Source organism: Anser anser (assembly GCF_964211835.1).
Source record: "Anser anser genome assembly, chromosome: 2".
Taxonomy (NCBI): domain Eukaryota; kingdom Metazoa; phylum Chordata; class Aves; order Anseriformes; family Anatidae; genus Anser; species Anser anser.
Window position 1 is genome coordinate 154,637,421 of NC_139721.1, and position 25,079 is coordinate 154,662,499.

General features: G+C 41.6%; 1 protein-coding gene across 3 annotated transcripts in view; it reads right to left on the reverse strand.

The window, feature by feature from the left end:
• The window catches only part of DPP6 (dipeptidyl peptidase like 6), a 409,630-nt gene that overhangs the window by 9,406 nt on the left and 375,145 nt on the right, over positions 1-25,079 (reverse strand). For all 3 annotated transcript variants that reach the window (XM_083826972.1, XM_083826974.1, XM_083826973.1), the window contains exons 17-19: positions 7,348-7,395; positions 2,700-2,798; positions 225-294 (exon numbers count right to left, since the gene is read on the reverse strand). In XM_083826972.1, coding sequence (XP_083683098.1) covers positions 225-294; positions 2,700-2,798; positions 7,348-7,395 — 217 coding nt within the window. The remainder of the gene's footprint in view (positions 1-224; positions 295-2,699; positions 2,799-7,347; positions 7,396-25,079) is intronic.

Consider the following 25,079-nt stretch of genomic DNA (forward strand, 5'->3'; position numbering starts at 1 on the left):
AGGGAACAGAAACACTTGGCCCAAACACAGGAGAGAAGGATCCTGTATCTAACTTTGCCCATCTCTGATGTGAGACGTTGGGTAGGGACCAATGTGATGGACTAAGGTGCTAAACAGGCTCACACTCACTGTACAAAACATATCTTAAAAGGCTCTGGTCATGTTTGAAGCTTCCACACTGCCCTAATAATGTGAACAGAAACAAAAGAAGAGCAAAAACTTACACAACCAAAAGCAAGGGATAGTGCGCTGTGTCTGAAAAGGTTGCTGGCTTTAGGATCTGCATTGGCAATTCTAGGCAAAAACAAAAACAAAAAACAAAAACAAAAAAACAACAACAAATGACAGCATGCCTTTAAGTGTAGGAAAGCTGACATAACGATAATACATATTTCTGGTGTTTTGGCTGCTTATGAACAGGAACAAAACAGCATTTCATCAGATGCACTGGTAAATAACACCTTCAGAGAACAGATGTTGTCAATGAAAAGACTCATATTATAGTAGCCGAGGTGACAAGAAATGTAAATCGAGAGTAGAGAGTGTGCTGCTCAGTCATGCATCACTTTTACAGCATTCAATTAACATCTGGCAATAGCTATAATTTTCCTTTTTGGCAGCTGGATGAGTGACACAGCCAGAAATCAATATTTCAGGGCAGCAGAGGAGGGGGAAAATAGGCAAGGAAGATGATAGTTTAAGATCCAATTAAGTGTGGCGGGTGGGGGAAAGAATAGGATTTTATTTTTATTTTCTGTTGTTGTGTGAAGACAGGTAAGGAAACACGTATTTTAATCCTAGTTTTTAGGAGGCTTAACTATGCTATGAAACAGGAGGTAAAGGTACTGGAGCCCGGATAGCTGGGCTGGTACTGAACCAACCAACGTTAGTGGGAGATGCCCGAGGTCCGTGTGGCATGGTGACACTCACCAAAGCTTCCTTTAACTGCTTTTGAGGGCCTCGTATCGACAGATGAACACGCTCCCTTACGAATGCCTTCCACATTAATGAGAGCACATTTATTTTTAAAATGTTAACTACAATCCAGATTAGCAAAGGCCCAGCAATTAAATAGGTATTAGGAGCATTTTCAATAGATTAATACACAGATTAGCCGTGTGGTTTAAGTGGTTTGCTTTGCAATCATTGTCTGACACTCTGACTAATTAGTTATTCCATCTGAATGCTAATGGGCTGCAAATTGGATCAATGGCCCAGGGACAGCCAAAAAGGCCATCGCTTGACTTTAAATATAAATAAGCATCACAGGCAGCGTTCCCAAGGCTGATCAGCCCACGGCTGTGAAGACACAGGGCGGACACAAGAGCAGCCATGCTGCTACAGCCTGCTGGTATTTATTACACATGCATGCATATTTGGTTAAATGAGCAGAATCCAGCTTCAATGATACCTGCAGGTAAGAAATTTAGCATCAGTCGGAGTCATTTGTTTAACATCAGTCGGAGTCAGCTGCCACTATCACTACGAGTCGGCTCACGGATGGGATAGGCATCGCCTTTCAACAGGCTCCTCCACCTCCTTCTCCTGCCCATGAAGCCTGGAAGCGCGTCTGCTCTCGTTATTTTATGCACTGGGTTTGTGTTCCTAATGCCAATGTGGCAAGTAGAACATTTTTGGAGCCATTATTATCTTTTTTCAAATGGTAACTCAGCCTTTCTGAGCCTTTGCTCCACTCTTTTATCCTGGTAATGGTCGAAATTAATATTGTGACCATCAGTCACGCCTCACTGCCTTGCTTTCGCTGTGCCCTGTCTGAGAGGTGTGCTGCTTTTTGGCATGGGAAATATTATGGGGCATCTGAACCCGGGTTCCTTAGCTGTTTGTTTTTAGAATTACCACCAGCCACACAAACTGGGATTTTGGGGAGCCATTGCACAACCTTGAATATGTGGATTTTCCATGTAGGATATCTGCTTACAGAAAGAGTAGATGATTTTTAGGTTGTTTTAGGTGCAGTTACAGGCAGAAAATGCTTATGCTTTGTCTGTTTGCCACTAGGTTTTCTTTCCCTCTGTCCTCTTTGGCATACAGATACACGGGGAATAGTTATACAAATGGAACAAACAATGCACCAGCTGCTGATATAAACTGCTCTGGGTTTCTGCCTTCTCTACTCCAGATGAAATCTCTCTTGGCTTTTGTTGTAAAGCTGTTTTTTTTTTTTCCAACCCTATCAAATGATATAGCTTTCTCAAAGACTCCTGAATGACTTCGACAGGCAGTCATGTTCATTCACTGCAGTTCAGTATTGTATACTGAAAGGCAGTCACAGCTGTAGCCAGCAAGCACATACAGTAATTCCACTTCACACCCATCTTAAATAATAAACCAGTCCAGCTAAGGCGAATGCCCTGAACAATGGGGGCACCACACCGTGTCATTTCCCAGAGTGGATTTTCCTCTATAAAGAAAACTTTCAAAGAAAAGGAAAAAAAAAAAAACCCACCCAACCCTATTATTTTGCCTTTCTTCAGCTGCATTCTCATCAAATCCTGTCTCAGTAATAACTTCCTTATGTAGCACCTCCTAAGAGAGTGCTTTGCAAACCGTGTGAGTTTATTGAGAGCCAAAGTAATTTTTCCTCCTGCCAGTCTGGGCAAGATGACTGTATCATTTCACAGCAATAGTAGTTAAAAAGAAAAAGAAAAAAAATAAGAAAGAGGAAAAATGCTACTTACTGTAATCATCTATCTTGATTTCCATGTATTCTACTTTAGGCATTTGCCTGTCATTTACTGTCAGCTGCACATTTTCATTTACCTCCAGCTCAAAAATTTCTGAAAGAAGAAGGACAAGATCACAAAAACTTCTGGCACTGTTTGTGAGAATGCATGTTAGCATTTTATAGCCACCTTAATAATTGTAACACAAGTTTCCTAATCAAAAATTTCCTTCTAGCTATATCCTCCTCACAAACATCTAATTTAGCAAAATCTTTGAAATCTGTTCCAGATTCTGGAATGAAAAAGAGCTGTATTCCCTGAAATCAGTGGCATTAAATGGATTTACAACAGATGGGAATGTGACCATCTGTGTTGAGCCAGGGTTACAGACAGACGTCTACCTGCCATGTAAATCTAGAGGTCAAAGGTAGAGGTACTTGAGTCTGTGGCCAAGATACACACAATAAATAGGGAAAGGGAGGAGACTTTAGAGTGCTTCAGGACAGGGTTGTGGTGCTATGCATGAGCAAGTCCATGGGAAGGAAATCCATAGGCAGAGATGAGGGGAGAGAGACTATAAAATACTGCAATGTAGGGTTTGGGAGCAGTCTTTTTTTTCAGGCTGTTTCAACAATTGTTTTTTTGCTTGTGTCTCTTATCCAAGGACTCTCTGGGACTGAAGTAAAGAGTTCCTTCCTTCTTCCCAAGACTTAACCTTTACGACCCACACCTTGGCCACATGCTGCAGCCTCTGAGCATCTTCTAGCTATAGCAGCCACCTCCAGCAACAGACAGAACAAGTCCTTCCCAGTTGGTAAGGAAAGGGCCCACCTTGCGGAGACATTTCAGGCTGTAAGTCCTAGGTGGTGGGAAATATCTCCTGGTGAAGGAGAGGCTCTGGGCCCCATGGAGAGGGATTCAGGCATGGGATGATCCTGGCTTTGGATCATGGTCCTGGGAGCCCCTTGCAGGGCTGTGCCCCATGGCATCAGGCTGGGTTTGAACCAGGGGGGTCCAAAGCATCGTTTCTGCAGTGTGAACCCAAGGAGGGCTTCACACCAAATTATGTATTTCATTGACCATAACTTCCCCTTAGAAACACACCAACAAATAGATGTGTAATCCTAACTCTTCCAATAATACCCAGGGTACCTGATAAACATGCTCTCATTGCCCATCTCTGCTGAAAAGGCAGGCACACCACAAAAACCTGCCCTTCCCATTAGCACGTTTTCCACGTCTTTCAGCAAGAGTCAATCGGTTCCCTGCCTATTCACCCTGCTTCTGAAAAGCCTGGCTCATCCCTATTGAAATCACAACCCCCACAAAAGTGCCAGAGCAACAGCCTATTACGTTTAGTTAAATATTAAGATTCTCATTTAATTACGGCACACACAAGTAGCTTTATCAGCAGAAAGGGGCCTGCCACGTAAGGGAATTTAGTCAAGCCGTTTTATTTGTTCATATAATTGCATCCTCAGAAAGCCAGGAAGACTATGGAGGAAATAAAAGATTGGCGTATCTCCTAAAGGACTTTCTTTTCTGCTTGAGGACCACAGGGAGCTTGAGTCTGCGGAGTACAAATGGTCATTGCTTAATTAAATGTAAGCACACTATAATATTCAGTGCAACTCACTATTATCAGATTATTGCAGAATGCAGAGGCAAACTCCCTGTATAGGGTAATGGGCTCACATTAAATAAGCAAATCCAGTAACATGCAACTGTCAGTTGCCCTTTATTCAAAAGCAAAAGAATGAGGTGAAAAAGAAAGGAAGCAAGAGAAATGCTAATAATATGCAGCAAATCATGAGTTTCAGCAGGGGTTGCGTTCTGTGCATGGCTAGACTGAGCTCTCTACGTAATAAATACCACACATCTGTCAAAATAAAACTAGTCTCAGTATGCCTTATGTTACCTGTTACCTTTTCCAGGCTTTTATTCTCTTTTTGTTTTTTACAGTATCCACCCTTTTTTCACCCATTTGTAAAGCTATACAGAAGCCTGTGACAAAGTTCATGAGAGCACTGTCTTCTACGTGCTGTTACAGCCAGGCAACTCCATATCTATTGTAAAATTATTGTGTTTAAGGGGAAAAAAACAGAAAGACAAAAATGAGTGGAGAGGAGGAAGACATGGCAGCAGGAGGGACTGCATGTTTTGGACTTGCACGGATGAAATCAGCTCCTGTAAGAACCCAGACTCAGGAATGATGGCTATGGCATTAGTCAGCCTTTCAGTCCCACTGATCTTGGTGGGGCTGTTTGTACAGCAGCAACAAACTAGAAAGTCTACTTTATGATAAAGAAGCTTACTTGGAAGGTCCCCCTATCTTGAAAATAATTGTCTGCATCCTCAGGCAGACAGAAAAAAAAAATGTAAGAAAAAATTAAATGTAAGAAAAAATTAATGATGGCCAAACAGTATTGGATGAATGACTTCTGAATGGCCCACAAGGCACGAAGGTTGCGTCAGAGGTAGTGAGTCAGTCATTAGCAAGGAGCTTGCATGGTTGCAAGACAGAGCTCAGAAATCCTGCTGCTATGTCCCTGTACAGAGACTGAGATATGAGCAGCCACCCGTGTAGAGATTAAAACATTAGGAGTTTGCAATTTGCTTTCAGTGTTACTTAAAAAAGCAATTTTTGTATTTTTGTTGACTAGAACAACTGCACATGCCAATTTATGCTATTTATAGCAGAAGTAGTTTCAGAAGGGACTAAAACTGTGAAAATAATAATAATCCCTTCACACTTGGCTCTGCCTCTGTTCTGGTGCTTTCCCCTGGGGGGCTCTGGGTACAGGGGCACTTTGAGCTGTCCCCTGCCCCACTCCCACCAGCTGCAATAACACAAACAAATCTGGCTCCACACTCAGCTCTTCTGTGGCACTTTGACCCTTAAATTGCAGACCAGAGGGGAAACTGAGGCACAAGGAAGTCGATCCCAGTCACCTAAGAAAGAAGGTGATGGCAGACAGTCTAAGCCACCGTCCTGTGCTGCTTTGCTTCAGCAGCAGAGATGCCTGTTGCCTCCCCCGCAGGACAGTCCAGCAGCATACTGCTTTAACTTGACTCGTTCCAGGACGCTGCTAATTTTTGTGCATGTGTTTCTCTGCAAAGGAACACTTTAATTTGAACAAATTAAAGTTAAATGTGCAAAACCGTGTCAGATGCTGTTGACACTACATGGAACACTATTGAGCCTTTCTATTTTAACAGTAAGAATACATGTGTGCTGCAAATCTGATTTTAAAACTGATTTAAAAAAATCAATCAGAATTTGGGATTGGATTCTATACATCCTGTTTACAAGCCAAACTTTACTAGGTGGGGTAAGGGCTTGACATGGATGTTGCCAACAGGAATTGAGAAATCAAGCACTAACATGATGCACAGAAACTGTGTAAAGCAGGGTGGATCTCATGCTTTTCTTCTTACATGTTCCGGTGTCACAGGAGTCTTTTTTTGATGCTTCCCACCTTCAGTGGGGAATGAATCAGCTCAGCATTTCACAGAAAACATTTATTTGGGAGTGAGATTCCCTGGCTTGCTCTGCTCCTGTGCAGATACAGCAGCAGGGCGTTGCTGTAAATCCACCTAAGCTAAACTGATACCTGATAAACAGATACGGCCACGTACCGAGCAGCTAGAATAAAGCTGTTGCTTATTATTTCCATTACAGCAGTGCCTGCAAGCCCTAATTGCAGGTTAATGCTGGGCTAAATGTTACGTTAAAATGACAGGAAAGAGTTTCCTACTGAAATGACAGGGGCAGACAAATGGTGGTTTCAGGTGAGATTCAGTCCCACCTCCGCCTATGAAGTCTCTGAAGGTCACGAGAGACCTGTCTATCTGGGTGTCCCTGTTATGCTGATTTTGGGTAAAAATGGTAAAAAGGTAAAAACCTTTCTGACTAATTTGTATTGCTACAGGCATGAAGGAGGAACCCCAGCACCCTCGTGGCTCTCTGGGTTTTGCAGGGAGTCCAAGACAGTCTGGCAAAGGCTGTACAAAGATTTTGGGGTAGAAACCTGTATTTGGAATAAATCCATCTTCACGCTTGTATAGGTGAGAATCACAAGCATAAAAAGCATTTCCAAACAAATAAGTGCCACAACACCCATGATCAGAGAAGAAACCTGTCGGGGTACTGCAAGTTGAGGGGCTCACTCCTGTTCATTCTTTCCCTCAGTCTGGTAATACATATCAGGGTGACTTTTCAAAATCAGAGATTAAACTAAATATTTCTTAATTTTGAGGAGAAAATGAAAGAAAAATTGTGAAAGACTGACAAAAAGAAGAGAGAGACCTGGACTGTACATTTTTTGAGAAAGCTGATAACAAATGACACCCACAAATCATCATCTTTGTATGCCTAACGGCAAGATGTTGTGGTTCTAATATTTTAAGAACAACTTTTTCTACAGCAGCATTTCAGAGACACACAACTACATCCACGGGAATCCAAATAGACAATTTAAACTGCAGCCTGGGAGAGCCCATAGCTTGAAACTGGGCTCTGGCTGCCTCTGACTTGCAGAAGACTTGCATTTAGGCAGAGTCCAGGCTCCCCCCGACGCAAATTTACCAAAGAGCAGCTACACCTCAGTGTCCTGCCCCACTACTTTTCTCTGAAAAATACAAAGCACAAGCCCATTCTTACTCTGTGTGTCGGTTGTGTTGTGAACAGTCACCATCGGAACCCGGGGACCTTGAAAAGAAGAAGAAAACAGCGCAGTTAAATAACTACTGACGTGCATACATCCCCACGTGAACCCGGTTTTGAATTCCACACAGCTGAAGCCTCCCGAGATTTGCTTTCCATGCAAGAGTAATCTAAAAACCAAATCACCCAGGTATTAGAAAGATTCCATGAATAAATGACAGTGCTGTAGACTTGAAGATGTGAGGTTTCAGAGCCCTTTCCCAACGGACCACTAAATGCATCTTTCCCTAATTTGTAAACATTATAATTAGCACAAACACAATTAAATCACTTGCTTTTTAAATTATTCTAATGACACACAAACATCACAGCACAAAGCATTTACATTTTATATGCCACGGATAACTGTTGCCGTTTTGTAAGCATTTTTTTTTTAATGAATTAAACACCAGTTTGGCTCTTACACTGAAAAAGACCACATATGCTGTCTGAAAAATGCAGCATTTGGGTACTGAAATCAGTTAGTATGATAAAAAGAGGATTATCATTACTATGCAATGCACACGGATGAACAACAGAATTCATTGTCATGGGATGCGACAGATTTTAGGATGCTGTAGTCTTTAGCACAGACTGCTGTAGGATGCTATAGTCTTTAGCACAGTAGCCTGGATTCAAATTCCAGTTCAGAAAGTCATCAAGTGGCTGACTGTTAGACAAATGGGATGATAGCTGAGATTAGGTTAATTTTGTAGCTGCTCAGGTTTTTTTTTTTTTTTTTCAACAGTCAGCTGCCAATTGCTCTTAAAGACAACACGCTGGGCCAAAAGGAGCTTTGGTCTGACCCTGCACAACTACTCTTAGGTTACTACCACACCTGCTCATAGTTTCCAACGGGTCTGTACTGCTCAGGAAGGTGGAAGGCACACCTCAATGGTTATGATGATAACCTCAGAGACAGTGGTTATCTGATTTTCCTTCCCTTCCTCCGAAAAACATGATACAAAGGCTGTATGGGGCTGGCTGGCACGTGGTGGGAAACTCATCCCTACGCCCAGCAGACGCCAACAGCTGGAACATCTGCCACTGCGCATCCTCGTGGCAGGACTCCTCTTGTACCTCCTGTCTGCATTTTGGGGTCAGTCTGGCTTTGTGACGAGGGATGGCAGAATCTGGAGCTGGCTGTACAAAGGCTCCTAGAGGAAAGGTTGTTGCAAATGGTGGTCCCTACTTTCTTGGGTCTCCGGCAGTCTGGTGGTCTGGGGAACCCTGCAGCTGGACTGGGCTGAATATCACAAAGAAAAGGTCTTTTCTGTGCTTCAAAATTAAGACAGTTTAAAGAGGACTGATACTCATTGGGATTCCAACTCCCTTGGGTCCTTCAGCCTACAAACCAGGCACGATGCACCAGGCACCTGGGTACAGCTGGCTGACCAAAATCTCCTGCAATGCTGTAACCGAGTGTGTGCCCGCAGTCCAGTGTAAATCCAACAAAAATGTCAGCCAAGCACATCACACACTCAGTAAGTGATATCAGTTATCAAGAGCAAGGAAGTCTTCAGGGCGGTATAATTATGTCAATGGCTACCAAGAAACCACATCTCACTGCATACAGCCAGGAGTGTTTAATGTAGACTTTGCCTGTATAGAAAAGAGGCAGATTAAGTTTTATTTATTATTAAGCTGACTAACATGGCAGGCCTGACTTTGGTTTCTAGCCATTGAAAATTTTCTTCAGGTTCTTGTATTTACATCACCTTCTTACAATTGCAGCCAAGTCAGTATAAATCACAGAGAAAAACTGTGAGTGCTTTAATCACCAAGATTTAGCTGAATTTACCATTCTACTGCTGATATACATTGATATGTTGACCATATTTATATATAAATCTGCCCTGCTTTTTTCCCTGCAGTCCCAGAAACCAGTCTGCTGGAAATGCAACAATTAATAACAACAATATAAACAATTCATCATGGGCATGATAAAATCATCACTGAAAATAAAAGGAAACCTCCCAAATGTCTTCATCAGAGCTACTTCAGTCCTTTAATTAACACAAAAATGCCTAATAAAAAGAGAGGGATAAAGAGAGAAATATAATGATATAATTCTTTTATTTTCTATTTTTTTTTTCTTGTTAACACTGGGAAAACTGTGAGAAACTAATAATAAAGAAAAAAGCCAATGTGCAGTTTAGAAAACTTCATGTATTGTATATTGTGTTTAGTTAGTCTCTCACTACCTCACTGTCATCTCCTAAGATTAATATTTTAAAGTGAGGTCCCACACAAAGATATTCATTTTGAAACAATATCAATATCAAATCAAAATATTTTTAAATATACGTAAATATCCTTGAAAAAGTAGACTTTAGAGTTGCTGAGATTTTATTTTTCAACAAATGAGGAAAAATGATACAGACAAATGTAGAGTGTAATCATTAGGTTTATGTCAGTTTAGCCTTGTGAGCAGGTTGAAGGTCATTGAGAATTTTATTTTTTTGGACTGATGTAAACTCCTAATTTCAATGCCAATTTTTAAACTAAACCATCCTAGTTACCTGCCATACTGTGCCTTTTGGTGTTCAAACACCAAAAGTCTTACAACACCCGCATGTTGAGTGCCTAAAGCCTGACAGGGAAAGAACAGAACTCTTGAAATTAGAAAGTGTATATTCATTAGCTGCCTCCCGTACTTTATTTTTAAAACCTATAACGGTGTGACAGTCCCATTACACATGCCATCTGGTAAGTGCCATCCACTGTCATTTGCAGATCCGAGAGTGGAACCTAGTCTGGTCGATGGGAGGCTCGGAGCTGACAGAAGTGGTGTGCGGCCACCCCCTGCACTGCCGTTCCTCTCTCCTGAGCCCTTCCAAACTGCCCTGATGGGGACTCCTGAGCCCTGGCACATCCTGCTGCTTCTGCTCCCTCATCCTGCTACTTCTGATGAGTACTTGTGCCCCTTTATCACCCTTGGTAACTTGGTGGTTACTTTGGATTTCTTTGCCCCTTGCTTCTCGGTGCCCTTGGGGCTTTGTCCCCGTACTCCCTCTCCATGTCATGTTGGTGTTTCCACCACCTTGGCTCCAGCTTTGCATCAACCTGCTCCAGCAGCTCAACAGCCACCTTAGCACTGCTGCTTTATTCTTACCCTTAGAGAAAGGACCAAAACTGTTGATGGGAAAGCTTCCATGTGTATAGATATACTCTATACCTCCCCGGACAGATGCAGAGTTAGTAATGCTGCATAAAAGTCTCCTCATGGGAATTTTCAGTTTTCAACTAGTATAGCTAAAAATTTGTCTCTATCATAAAGGCTTTGCCTTTAAAAACGTTACTCTCATTATCCATGCCTGAAGTAAATTAAGCCATAGCACTGTAGTGACAAGGGCAAATGTATCATCAAGGAGGTACTACCTGCTTTCCCAAAGTGCACACAAAGTCAGTGCTTCCGTAATTTTACAAGAAAAAGCATTGCCCACAGATAAGCATCAATTTTTAAACAGTTTTCACTATTATTTTCAAGAAGGTTCTGCTTAAACATTATCAGAAATAAGCAGCTCCGTAGATATCTAGGTAGCAAGGCATAGATTTCCAGAATAAAAGCTGAAGGTCATATAGAAAATATTCACAAGACATTATTTCTGTAACACTTGTGAGAGAGTATCCCAAAATATTTCTGATATTTTCATGGACTAAACAACACAGGGAACTATATCAGCTACAACTTCACAAAGAAAGCAGTCATTATGAAAAGAATGTTATATAAAACTGAAAAAAAAAAAAGTAATCACAACTATATGTGTTAAAAAATGGGAAAAAAAGAGGAATTGTCTTATTCTCTTCATTCATATTCTCAAAGGCTTCAATGTGGCAGATAATTTCAGACCAGAAGCTAAATTCACAGTGTGTAAACAATGAAAATTCAAATACTCTCTGCCAGTGCCACCAGCGTATCTCTTAAGCACTGATGAATGATTTAAAAGAGCAGCTGCAAGCGATGGGAGCTGAGAGGGTCTGGCTCTGCACAAGTGAGATAATTGGCAACAGCCATCTCTGTGTACAGATTCCAGATCTCTTTATTTGCTAATCCATGAATTATTTATACGTGCTGCATAAAGTTCATATGTTGGGGTGATAATATCATCCTAATAAATAAAGACATGGGGAGTTCTGTGAGCCACTGCTTATAATTAAAATATTTTCCCATTTACAATATTTTCCAGTCTGCGCTACAGACAGATGTTCGTGCTGTTTGCTTTGGCAACCTTGTTGACACAAACATCAAACAGATTTGTGCTGCTATTCGCCCTCCCCAAGGCATTTAATTTTTTAATCTAATCTTTACTTCCTCAAATGTAACTTGTCTTGTAAAATAATCAATACTGTCTAGTTGTCAGGCAACACGCAGAACTGCACAAGCCACCTCGATGGTACCGCTCGTGTCTGCCCCATCTCTTACTGGTAATAGATTTCATGCTTGCTTTGCATAGAGCAGAAATAAAGCTGCTTGCGCTGAGATGGCTTCAGTTAGCTGTGTCTAGAGGGCAAGTGAGCAAGAGGTTAATTACATTGCACAAAATAGCTCTGATGAGTTCTTCAAAAGATTGCTCGAGTGAATAAGTGTGGTCAGGACCGGGGTCTGTTCCATGGGATTTTGAGGCACTTGCAAATAGCGGTGTGGGAAGCTGGAAGGACACTAAACAGCTCCAGCCCACTGTCCCTCCTGTGGTCATTGGAAGACAGAAGGACACAGGACCTCCAGCTCTGAGAAAACCTCCCCTTGCTTCTTCAGGCAATACTGAGTTTTAAAAATATTGATAAATGCCCTCTAAATATATTTTCCCTGAGGCAATTGCTACTGGTGCCTCACTCTTCCAAGAGAAGCTGCCCTCTTAATTCAAACTCTGCTGGCTATCACTTCAATTTACACCTTTTCAGTTTTGTGCCAAAAAGCTGTTTTCTACTAACCATGAGCGTTCCCTCTGCGGTCAGAACAGTCACGTCGCCCCAAAGCCCTCATCCAGCCAGGTAAATGAGATTGTTTTAGCTCCCTTTTGTAAGACAAATTCTCTGTTCCTCTTATCCTTTATTGCAAGAGCGTTTCACTCTCAGTTCATCCTTCCTAAACACAAATGACCGGGACTCTATCCCCTGCTGTAGAAGGTGCCTTAACTGGTCCTTATACAACAAAATGGCCACTTGCCCAGTTCTACAGAAAATTGCTTGCCTGATCCATGCCAAAAGCGCATTTTCCTTCTCCATGGCCACAGCTGGTAGGCGGTTTGCAGACACCCAGTGGTGAGCACTGCATGCCCAGACACCCACCTGCTCTTCAGAGCTTCAAACATACAAGACAAATTCTTGCCCTTGGTCACCGCATGCTTAATCTTGCTCTTTGTGCTATTAATTTCCCCATTCTAGGCCTGCAAGATGGCCAGCTTCTCCAGTGTTTCTCTCTGCCTTCTGATGATGCTTATCAGCTCTCTGGCCTTCACAAATTTCATTAGCTGAGTCCAGCTTTGGGTTCCCAGACTGTCACGGAAAAATCTAAGTAAGGTCATTCCCAAGACCAGCTCCTAATGAACCCTGCTGCTGATCCCCAATTAGCCTTGTATTTCTCTTCATCGTAATCTACTGCCTTTTTTCATTTAGCCAATCCTTAACCTTCCCTTACAGTTCTCAAGCTAATCCTCATCCTCTCCCTCTTAATATCATCCAAGGAGGCATCACATCCAGGGGGATGAGTGAAAGAATTTCCTTCCTTGTGTGAGGCTCTGGCCAAGTTTTTCAAAAGACAGAAAGTAACAACACATGTGGATGGTTCCAAGTAGGAACCTGGAAAACCTACAAAGTTCAAGAAACATTGCAATATACTCATCCATTGTAGTAACTTGATGAGCTACGAAGAAGAGGAGAATTTGCTGTAAAAATGAGGAGCTGTAAAAATGTTAGGAGAATTTGTTTGCAGATTTCCTAAACATGATAGTATGAGTGTGTACCTGAAGATGTAAATACCAGGAGGGAAATGTTCCAACTCACATGGGGATCGCTGCCTTCCCCAAAGACGATGGTGTTTTGTTCCAGTATGTTGGTTCAGATCTTCAGCTGGTAGAATGGATCTGAACAGAGAAATCCCCATACAGAACTTTCTTCTTTTTCATTTTTTTTTCCAATTTCTTTTCTATCTCCTGCACTTTCTAATTGAATCCCTCATTAATTTAACATCCTTCCATTCAATTTGAATTCAGGCTTTCTCCAAGCTTTGATAAGACATGAAAGCAAAGATTCAACCTTTGTCCCTGTGTTTTAAATATACTTAACTTTCTTATAGGATTAATATATGCTAATCCTAAAGGAAATACCACACGTAGAGGACCATTGTCTGTATTCCCTGCCTACCTTGGAAACCTCAGGATGCTCAGGAAGGTTGTGCGCTCTACATCCTTGGAGCCTTCCAAGACAAGACTGGGTAAAGCCCTGAGCAACCTGGTCTGACCTCTTTTCTGACACTGCTTTGAGCAGGAGGTTGGACTAGAGACCTCCTAAGGTCCCTTCCAACCTGAATTTTCCTATGATCCTGTGGTTCTGTGATTAAAAAATATTACAAATGGCAATGCTGTCATGATGGAGAGACTGTGCAGCCATGTCCTCACCAGACCACCCAAAGCTGCATCCATGGTGGAGTGGTGGAAGGGCAGAAAGAACCTTGCAGTCCCTGTCGATCCTCCCAGCTCCTCTAATAAACCTCTTGACAAATTCAAAGGAACAGTATATCTCCTTGCAATTACAGCATGAGAAAAAATATTCTCTTAGTACTGTTTACAGTCCAAGAACACTGAGAGAATAAAGCCTCATTGCAGATTTTGTATTTGTGGATTTTGTATATATTATAATTTGATTTAGATAACCTTAATTTATTCTTTCCTGTAAGTAAAATTTTCTTGCAAATAAATAATGATATCCTAGCTAGTTAAGTAATAATTGACACTTGATATTGGCTATTTAAAAGAAAACACAAATAACATTTCTTCTTATTGCCTAGTTATTAAGCTGTTTTCGTCTCATGAGTTCTCAGGCTTTAATATATCTTTAATGTACTGACTGCATTAATAAAGCACTAAATAAGTGTCGTGCAAACAGAAAACAAAAGCCTGCAATAAACCGTACAGCTGGTCCAGCTGGCAAACAAGGTGAAAGAAGCAGTTTTCCTTGGAGGAAGCCTTAAATCTTGCGGGATGGTAACATCTGTACTATCCACTACAGAATAATGAGTTCAAGCAAGGTCGCTCATATAGCTGGAAATAACGCACATGCACCCTAGTCTCAGCATGCAGGAGGCCACTGCCTGATTTGTGAAGCTTCATTATATGAAGCTTGAGAGGAAGCCTGTTGTCATGGTCATTTATCTCCTACGAGTGGAGTTCAAATAAAATTTTGTACATATGGAGTGACCAAATGACAGGAACCCTGGCTGGAAGCAGATGATGGATCGCCTGCTTCTGGGCAATGCCAGACAGCTCATATTTACAAGCAAGAGTCAAAATCTAAACAGGATCAGAGCAGGTAAAAGCGAGGAACGAGTAGTGCTTTGCAGAATAAAATAATTTTAAAGGTCATAGGAGTTTCACTTTCATTCCACAATCCTTTTTTTTTTTTTTCATGCAGTGGAAATTACAGGTGTTTTTAGTTATTTTTTTTTGTTTTGTTAAATATTCATGCATATTTCTTTTCACTTACTCTATGTCACTATTTATGGGTATTTCTATACTTTACACAGCATTAAGGATGCATAATAATATGGGAAAATATTTTATAGCATAAATGAATGGTCTACTAAAAGGAAGACAATGTGACTGGAACATCCAGAAAAGCCACCATTTTATTTAATTAATCTCAGACTCCTTTAATAACTATGTTGTTAACAGCCAACAGAAAAGAAGTTCTTTAAATTCCAAACTACTAATAACGTCCTATCTTTTCCTGGAGAAAAAGCTCTTGTGATAGCTTCTGCTTGTGCGAAAGGGATTTTTCTTATCAGCCTGCTGTTTGAAAGTCGTACAGGCATGCGAGTGAGGGAGAACATCCCCAGCCGTGCTTCACCCCTGGGACTTCTGACCCCTGAACTACACACAAAGGCACTGAGACACGAGAGTCAACCTTAGCTGTTAAGTAAGAAAGGAAGTCAAGTGAATGCAAATGTGAATTATATAGTAATTATAATATAAATAGGACCCTCAGATTAAGTCTGTGCATGCTTTCAAACAGCAGAAACTAATTTAAGCTTCATAACCCTCAGGAAAAGTTCCAAGAGGTCACAGTTTGCCTCGAAGCACTAATTACAGCCTCCCGCTACTGGGTATACAAAAAGCCAAGCGTCATCGTAATCACCCCTGTATGGGAAACCGCCCTGGTCACAGCAGATAACAGTCATCCCATGACACAAAATGTGAGCATCAGCTGCAGCCGCAGCTGCAGGGCTCCTTTGGTGGGGTGGGAAACCCGCACCCATGCCACTGGGTCCTGCCCAGCTCCTGGAGGTTGTTGTCACATTGTAGGGTAGTCAGATACACTTCAGATTTACCTCCAGTTTTCAGATATTTTGGCCAGGAAGCCTGGGGTGTGGAGCAGCACAGGGATAGCGCACTCCTGGAAGCTGCCTGTCCTGCTCTACCCTGAAAGACACCACCATGCCTTTCATAACACAGGGTGTCTAACAACAGCTCTCCACCCCTTACCATACACCCCAGATCAGGCCAAAGACATCTCAAATGGTCCAGAAAATCTGACCCTCTGTGAGCTGCAGGTAAGGCAGTAAGTAGCAAACCATTCCGTTGATGTATATCACGACATTTAGTGTGCTGGAAAACGATGTAACTCTGGTCCAGCAGATGAAAACCATAATTTGGTCATGAATAATAGAGACCACAGATAGCAGTCTACTCTGGGGTGCAGCAGTAACAAGCTGCACTCATCTGATGGCCACAAAACACTCCCAGATCCTTTCTCTGTGGTTCCCTAAATAATTTAAACCAATGTTGCCTGCTTCCACCCTCCTTGGATACTTGGTCCCATTCCAGCATCCCATCCCACTCCCTTGGATGATCATAAACGCTTGTCCAACCATCCAGCAAAAGAGCAGAACAGCTTCTAGAACTGATCCCAGAAGAAAAAATATGCATAGGTACATATATTTAATTAACATTAAATTTACATTAAGATCAGATGCTGGACCCAGCTCGGATTGAGGCACTGGTGGTGGATCGGTGGGAAAAGCCCCAAAGGTGGACAGAAGATGGGGGTGCCTTTTTCAGCAGCAGCACTGACTTTGTCTTCCAGTCTTTGTGGACATAAAGTGTTATGGTCCTGATGAAAATTACTACAGGGTGCTTTATAAAGGGTCATTGTGCTTCCCAGCAAGGCAAGCAGGGGCACAGACAGGCATGATCGGTCGGGACTGCAGGTAGAAACCACCTTCCCCAGAGCCTGGCAGCTCTCACTTATTGCACCTGCAGTAAGGAAAGAATCTAAAACTGGCTCTCAGTCTTGGCTGGGGTCTGCAGAGCATGGGTGTGCTGAAGTGTGCTGGCAGCTGGTGCATACCCCATTGGTAAAATCTGAGTATCAACCTTCCGTATCTGCTTAAACCGGGACGTGCCTACTGTGCTTCTCTGTCCATAGGCTTTTGACTCAGTTAATAAAACTCCTGTCTCAGCACTAGTAGTTATTTCAGCATCTAATTAAGTCTCTTTAGACTACCTCGACGACATCATTTATTACAGTCCTTGCCAAAGGTCACCTGAAATGCCAAGTGCTGGCCCTCTTAGCAGGACCAACTGCACTTAGAGAGCTTTTACTTGAATTTCAGCAAGAAGTGCTTCAGAGATGTTTTGTCATTACCACGATGGGCAGTTTTATGATACTATTAGTTGACAGTCAACCCACATGCTTCACAAATACTGCCAAGCAGCAGGCTTTCTACATAACTTAGTTTCAGAGGGCATTAAATATAGGCATTTTCCTTCTGTGCATTTAATGTTGGTTACCTGGGGAGGTTAAATAGGAACTTTGGCTCTTCTCTCAAAAGAAAGAACAAGGTGTTTTACCATAAAACAACATTAACTAAGCACTCCCCCTGTATTTTTGACAGGCAATTTCTTTTTCTTTGTTCACATTCTTCCGAAAAGATCAGTCATAGACTTATAGATTCATAGAATGTCTGAGTTGGAAGGGACCCCCAAGGATCATCGAGTCCAACATCTAGGTCCCCAGAGGACGACCCAAAGGCAAACAAACAAGCAGACCCTGTGTCTGAGAGCACTGTCCAAACGCTCCTTGAACTCCTGCAGCTCAGTGCCGTGCCCACTGCCCTGGGCAGCCTGTCCCAGTGCCCGACCACCTCTGGGTGCAGAACCTTTCCCTAACCCCCAGCCTGACCCTCCCCTGTCCCAGCTCCATGCCGTCCCCTCGGGTCCTGTCGCTGTCCCCAGAGAGCAGAGCTCAGCGCCTGCCCCTCCGCTCCCCTCGTGAGGGAGCTGCAGGCCGCCATGAGGCCTCCCCTCGGCCTGCTCTGCTCTGGGCTGAACAAACCAAGGGACTTAAGCTGCTCCTCATACATCTTCCCCTCTAGACCCTTCACCATCTTTGTTGCCCTCCTTTGGACACTCTCTAATAGTTTTATGTCCTTCTTATATTGTGCCACCCAAAACTGCACAGTACTTGAGGTGAGGCTGCACCAGCACAGAGCAGAGCAGGACAATCCCTTCCCTCGCCCAGCTAGCCATGCTGTTCCTGATCCACCCAAGGTTCAGCTGGCCCTCCTGGCCGTCCTTTCATACCAACTACAAGGAGCAAACTGCACACACATACACACCCAAGGACCCTCAACATCAAAAAAGCCACAGGATGGTATTCCTGCTTCCACCTGCATGCCTTCCTCATGGCTGTGTTGGGTCTTCCAACTCCTCACACTCAGAGCTTTATACAAACATATAATACATAATGCCATGCTTTAAACCCATATTGGGTTATTACTTTTTTTCGTAACTACTTTGCAGCTTCTATAAATCAAAATTCAAGAGACCACTGAATGCCAGCCCTGTCTCCAGAGGCAATGAGTGACATTGTGGTGGCACGGGAGCTGGTCTGGCAGGAGTCCCACACCGCAGTGTGCCGAGGGGCTCCTCTGCTGCACCAGGCTTCTCCAGCTCCCACTGTGGCTGGTGGGATTTTAGAACACTCAGCACCTGGGAGGATTGGGCCCGTGCTTATTAAGGGCTGTGATGTAATTACAGACCGGTTATTGAATTGCTATTGAGATGAAATGTTGCACGGTGCTGTGAGCTAACAGCAACTGTGTGCAACCATGCCTTGTTAGCTCTTCACTCTGGTATGATTTAATCATTTTACATGCTGTTTTTGTTACGGGAGTGCTCTCCTGCATGCTAATAGCTGAGTTGCTGCTATGAAGGTTGTTCTGCAGTGAAGGGATTGAAGATTCACTGAATCTTTCAAAACCACTCTGGTATTTTATCCTTCCAGGAGCCTCTGTGCCCTTATTGTCACTGCACGTCTGAGCACCACAGTTAGTAATGGATTTTATTTTCACAACATCTCTAGGAAGTTTGAATTACAATACTTTTTTGAGTTGAAAGGAGCTTATGGCAGAGGAGAAGAACAAACCTGTGTCTCCTAACTAGCATTTTGCAGCTTAACTTTTCAGACCACTGTTATCAAACATGTCTTTGAACTCTCCAGGTATAGATATGGACCATCAAATTAAAACAAATATTATAAAAACCTCTTTCAAAGTATAGAAATCATAGGTGTTTACATTCAACACAGGACTTAAAGAATCCAACAGTACTCTACAATTAAAATGATAGTTTTCTTAGGGAACAAAGAAAGCAATCCACCTACTTCATTTGCAGATGTATTTGTCTAAATATTCAGTTGTTTTATAGTCCATAAACAGCCAAAAGTATCCAAGGAAGAGCTATGCTATGTACTTTGATTATTATTGCGCAGATTTTTTTTATTTTTTTTTATTTTTTTTTCTTTACACGAGAATAATGAATACTAAGATCAATCTGCTTCTAGGAACATTATTGATGAGACCATTATACGCCAGATTTCTGTGTGATATGTAAGGCAATGCATTAGCAATATAACTAGGTTTTGTAAATGAAACTTTAACTTTTGAACTTGCTCTGTGGAATGGTAGACATCTTATGTTGATTTAGGGCTCTCCTGTCATCTGCTTGTCCACATCTACTATAAAAATCCCCATTTCCAGGTTTTCCATTGATTTCAAGGGATGGTGGGTCTGGCCCACACAGCACAGGTTAAAAGGTCTGATTAAATGAAGGAACTGAGAAAAATGTAGAAAGAGGTTCATTATTCTCCTGCCTCAAGGCATGAGCCAACCTCTTATTGCAAGAGCTGGGCAGATATGTCCCTGATGGGTATATTATTGCAAAAATCCTGAAGAGGGTAATTATGCAGCTTCCACTGATGGAGACAGGCTGTGGAGCTAGACCCACTTCTGGTCTGTTCCAGTAGCCAACGGTGCTTTTCCTTGGAGTGCTGTCTTGCAATATGAGGAAGGAAATGGGGGTCATGATACTTGGCTTGAGATGTGGCCATAGGCAAGTCACTAATTCTCGCTGTACCTCTGCTCCCCACCTGGTAAAAGCATGAAAATGATCTACTGGGGAAAGGTTGCAAAGGGCTTTATGCGTTTTTCCATAACTCAAATTAAACGCTCAGCACTGTATTTATTTTACCAACAATAAAATTTCTATTGCCTCTTCCCTGTATCCTGATAAATCTCAATATAGAATTATCCAGAGACATTAAATATTAAGCTCTTCATGTTCAAAATGACATAGATATACAAATTGCTGTCAATAATGCCCCTGTGATGATCCCATCAACACCTCATATTAATGGAGAAACTGAAGCAAAATGAGATTTGATTCACTCATGATGAAAGACAAAGGTCATGCTCTTCCTTACTGTAGCAAAAAGAATTCAGACACTTTTATTCAGAAAGCAAGTCACTAGCAGTAGAAGTCCCTGTGTTTTTGAGATGAATATTACAGAAGGAAATTTCTCAGGAGTGAAATGCCAAAACTAGCAAATTTTTGTGAAGATAGTTGATGGTTAAAAATCATATATCCAGGTTTTTATGGAGTTTTCAGGGCAAACACATTCCCAAAACTCAGCATTATAAACTCAACATTATAAAAAGTACAGATGAAACTGCCTGAATTGATAAGAAGATGTAGAAGATAAAATGATATTTTGTTGGAGTGAAGTTTGTCAATAAATCCAAGTGCTTTATCGATTTAATTTAGCTTTTCTTTGGGGCACACTCAAGCCTGGCTGAATCAGCTGGTAATCCCATGAGAAAATAAAATACTACAAGATTTTCCAAAATAAATATACTCAGAAAAGACAATGCGTTTATGCAGAGATGGCATCTAAGAATAGGCACAATACTAGAAACAACACACAGAATTTTATGTTTAATCACATTTAAAAAAATCCTATTTTTTTAAATCCTTGGACTAAACTATAGAAGTGGTAACAGTGCTGGGTGCTGGCATTTCCCACCCAGCTGGCTGCTGGCTGAGCTTATCTCACACTGCACAGCCCTCGGCTATGCAGCACACGAGGCGGCATCCATTATCCAGTTTTCCCCCTTTTCTTGCCACTTCCATCCTCCTTTAAAAGTTGTTTTCCACGGGAGTGCTGGGTTTTAGTAAAAAGGTACATTATTAATGCAGGAGAGGTGACAGTGGTCACTAACTGGCTTTAGCATGACTGTACTAATCAAGGATGCGCACCCCCTTCCAAATCCTAGCCCTGACAAGCATAAAAACCACGCTGATGAATTCTTTTTAAGCAGCCTTCATTGCAAATTAATGCTTTCACTGAATGTCTTTTTTAACTTAGACCCACCTACACAAAAGATTTCTGTGTGCATGGTGTTGTCCAGAAGTATAACATTTTGGACTTGTGCCATCCATGTGGGCAGGAGCTTGTGCTGTGACCACAGGAGAGGACAGAAAAAGAGATTTGTAAAATGGTTTCACAACATGGTTTTAGACCTCTTCATACTGGAAGGCCAAGCCTTGCTAAAACATTCTCTGGATTCTGCAGGGTTAAAATGAGATTAAAACTGACGTGAGGACAGCCTGCCACAAAACAGAGCTAGATGATTTGATGCAACTTGGTAGTGAAAGTCTTTGTTGACTCCAAAAAAACTCAGGAAAACAAAAGAAAAATAAATGCACATTTTAATGTTCAGAATAAACATAATAGGTGGAAGTAGCAGGTAATGCTACTAAGTTCTCACATGTTCAGATGATGTTTCCATATCCCTCCAAGAGGGAGAAAGAAGATAATTCAGTTCTCAGGAAACATTTTAAGGAGCTGAGAAGTTTATAGCTACGTGCTGGCTCTGTAAATAATAAACTTGCAGCACTCATCTTAAAAACTCATAGCTACAATGACAGGACAAGTTATATGTACAATCCTGTGAGGAATTTGACTCAGATTATCATTAAATTGGTTGCATTGCTTCTTTATTAGTGTGAATCATTCTCTCAAAGGAGATCCTTAAATTACAACATTTTCCTACACTCTGCTTTTGTACTCCTTGCTCTGTTTATGGGACTGAACCAGGATGTTATCTGGCAGAACCAAAGAGCTATAAATCTCATTTTTTATGAATAATCTAGCCAACAGGCATCATTCAGCACTGCAGGACCCGGAGTGTACTTACAGTGCTATTGGCATTGTGGCTGCTGGCTCAGAGGACATACCTGGGGAAAAGCAGACCTATACCCAGATAAATCCCTTTCCCATTGGTTCTTTAGGCATATTATCAAGCACAGCTCAGTTACAACATATCATTTTTCTCTACAGCTACAAAACTGACTCCTAGAAAAGGCAGAAATGACTTCATTCCTGCTACCTGTGATTACTGATCTACAGCATCTAGGCTGAGCTACTGATAACTGCATTACTAGAGAGGACTTTGAAATCAGGTGATAATGCTTCAACATTTTTGTCAGAAGAGCCTACTTTCCTTTCTCCAAAGAGAGAGACAGCTTTAACATAATTTGACCTGCACATATTGACAGCAAAGACTACTAGTCAACTACAAACAAAAATAATCCAACAAGAAAGAATCTTCAAAGAGCTTGGATAAACTATAGTGATTGTAATTTGTTTTGAACCAGAACAATCTTACTATTTCTTGAAAAATAGAAAGGACTTGAGACCTTGAGAGAGAAAGCATTCCCTGTTCTAAGGTACACTGTCGTCTCTTTTCAAAGTGAAAGATGATTTTTTTTTCCAAATTGGTCAATAGACAAAAAGATAACACACAGTGCAGTGGCAAAGGCAGTTCTGTATCACCAGCAACCATGCTGAGCATGAGGCAAGAGTTTCCTCCTAGTCCTTATTATAGTCCTCTCCCCTCTGCATAACTACTAATTTTCTTTGTGTCATCCTTAAAAAAAATGATTAATCCCTTCCTGATAATGCATGATTATGGAGAACTTTAATTAGCAGGCTGGTAGGCATTCCATGAACAGCACGCACCCCTATCATTTTCATCACATATTAAATGGCATTAATTGCAGCAATGTATGCATGGGCTAGAAGACTTCCTCACCATTCCTCTTGTCTCAAAGCTAGCAGGCATTAACCCTTTATGGGGAAACTCATGGCTCCCCAAAGGCATAGAGCTGGCCAAGATCAGCTTAAGGCTAGGGTGCATTGATGAAGACTGACCAGCTAATTCAGAGGAAGATATGATGCAGCTGCCTGCAGCAGCAGGGACTTGAACTCCAGAATCTGGAAAATCTTTGTCGATTCCATGTGTTTAAACCAAATCTCAGTGACTTCAAAAACACATTTTATGAGAGTGAAGACACTGGAACCAAACCTGCTACACAGAGTCTCAGAGTACAAGGTAGCCTGCAATAAAAGTGGTTGTGCATCCTTTCTTTCTCCATGAATGACTTTGTTAACACTCAGGTTTCAATTGTGTTGGTAAGTAACTCTGGGGAGCAAGGGATGGAGTCACTGAAGATGAGGAGCACCTATTTAAAATGGAAATGCTAAAACATTACAGAACTGACAACAGTTATAGTCTTGATAAGGTTTCATTCTTGCAAAGGAGGAACAATCCTAAAAATGGTCTTTAGTGCATTACTAGCTCAGTGTTTTTCAGCTCTGCACTTTATCTACCTGAATCCCACTAAATAAACATGAAAAAGTTGCTTTCCACAGCCCAAACTTGTTATTTCTTACCTTTTTATCTATATAATTGAATTTTACATGGTATTTCAGATGAGAAAAATCCATCCTCAATTAAATTTAAGTATAAGGTAGCAAAACCCTTCCATCCAGATTTTCCTTCTCTTTATCTTAAAGGGAATCAGTGGCAGAGCCTGTGCTGGTTTATGAGAGGAGACAGAAGTGTAAGCCCATATTTTGTGATGAAGGTGACAGTAGGAGTGACCTTGCTCCAGTACATATTGCTTTTTCAACAGTGTCTCGACGAGATAATCTAAGAGCAGTCTGCAAAGCATCATGCTTCCTTAGATCCTACTACAGTAATTCAATCATGAGCATATAAAATTAGATGAAAAATAAGGTAACTAGCCTTCTGGGACTGAGTGATTGTAATGTTGCCTATTGACAGTAAGCATTACATTGTCCTCTTGAAAGAGAGGTTACTTTTTATTATAGCAAACTTCTCTCATTTCAGCCTGTGCTGAGTAGCACTGCTGTTAAGGACAGCAAAAAAGACAATTATATGCTGCCTCTAAGGTACTGAAGTAGTGAGTAGAAATCTTCCAGCTCTTTACCTTTTACCTGCCAGACTTCTTGCCAGACCTTTTTTTTTTTTTTGAACAGCTATACGTTTTCCCTTTCCAGTGCCTTTCATTTAACTATCACAGAGTACATTATAAGCATCAGTTGGTTAATCAAACCTACAAAGCTTTCCATCCATTTTAGAGAGGATAAGCTGAGCCACAGTTGTGTCTGCACCTCTAAACACAGTGAAGTTGGCAACTGAAGATCGCAAAGTGAGTTCTTCAAAGGGTTAGAGAGAAACTGAGCTATGGCGGAGGTTAGTCTCTGTCTATACAGAAATGGTTTTCAAGCCACTGAAAACTTCATATAAATATTTGGCCATGAAATTGTCCTATGGACAACTGAGAAAATATGAATTCTCAAAATATTACAGGGTTGGTCAAAGTAAAAATATTAAGTTTAGCTAAGTTCAAAGATACATATAAATCTGACACTATGTCAGAACATGGTTACTGCTACAAACACACATTTGTGTAGCCACAGAGTATACAACAAGATCCATGCTGTGGGTGCTTTTTTACCATTTACATGGAGGAGAAAGCACCAAACAGCATTAGGTATGGTTTGCCACTGTCTGGATATTAACACTGACTCCAGGTGTGAGCAGCCTGAGAAACAGTGGAGAAGGAAGCCTCCTATTAGTGGATGCGAGTGATTCTCCATCAAACTGCAACAGCTGTATAAGAAGTTTTTGTATCTTATAAACATAAGCCAAACTTTCTGGGAAGCATCTAAATATGAATTCAGCCTATGGCAGGGTGTTCAAAATTCTCCATCCGACTCCAAGAGCCTGATGCACATGATACATTAAGACATCCACCCTCCAT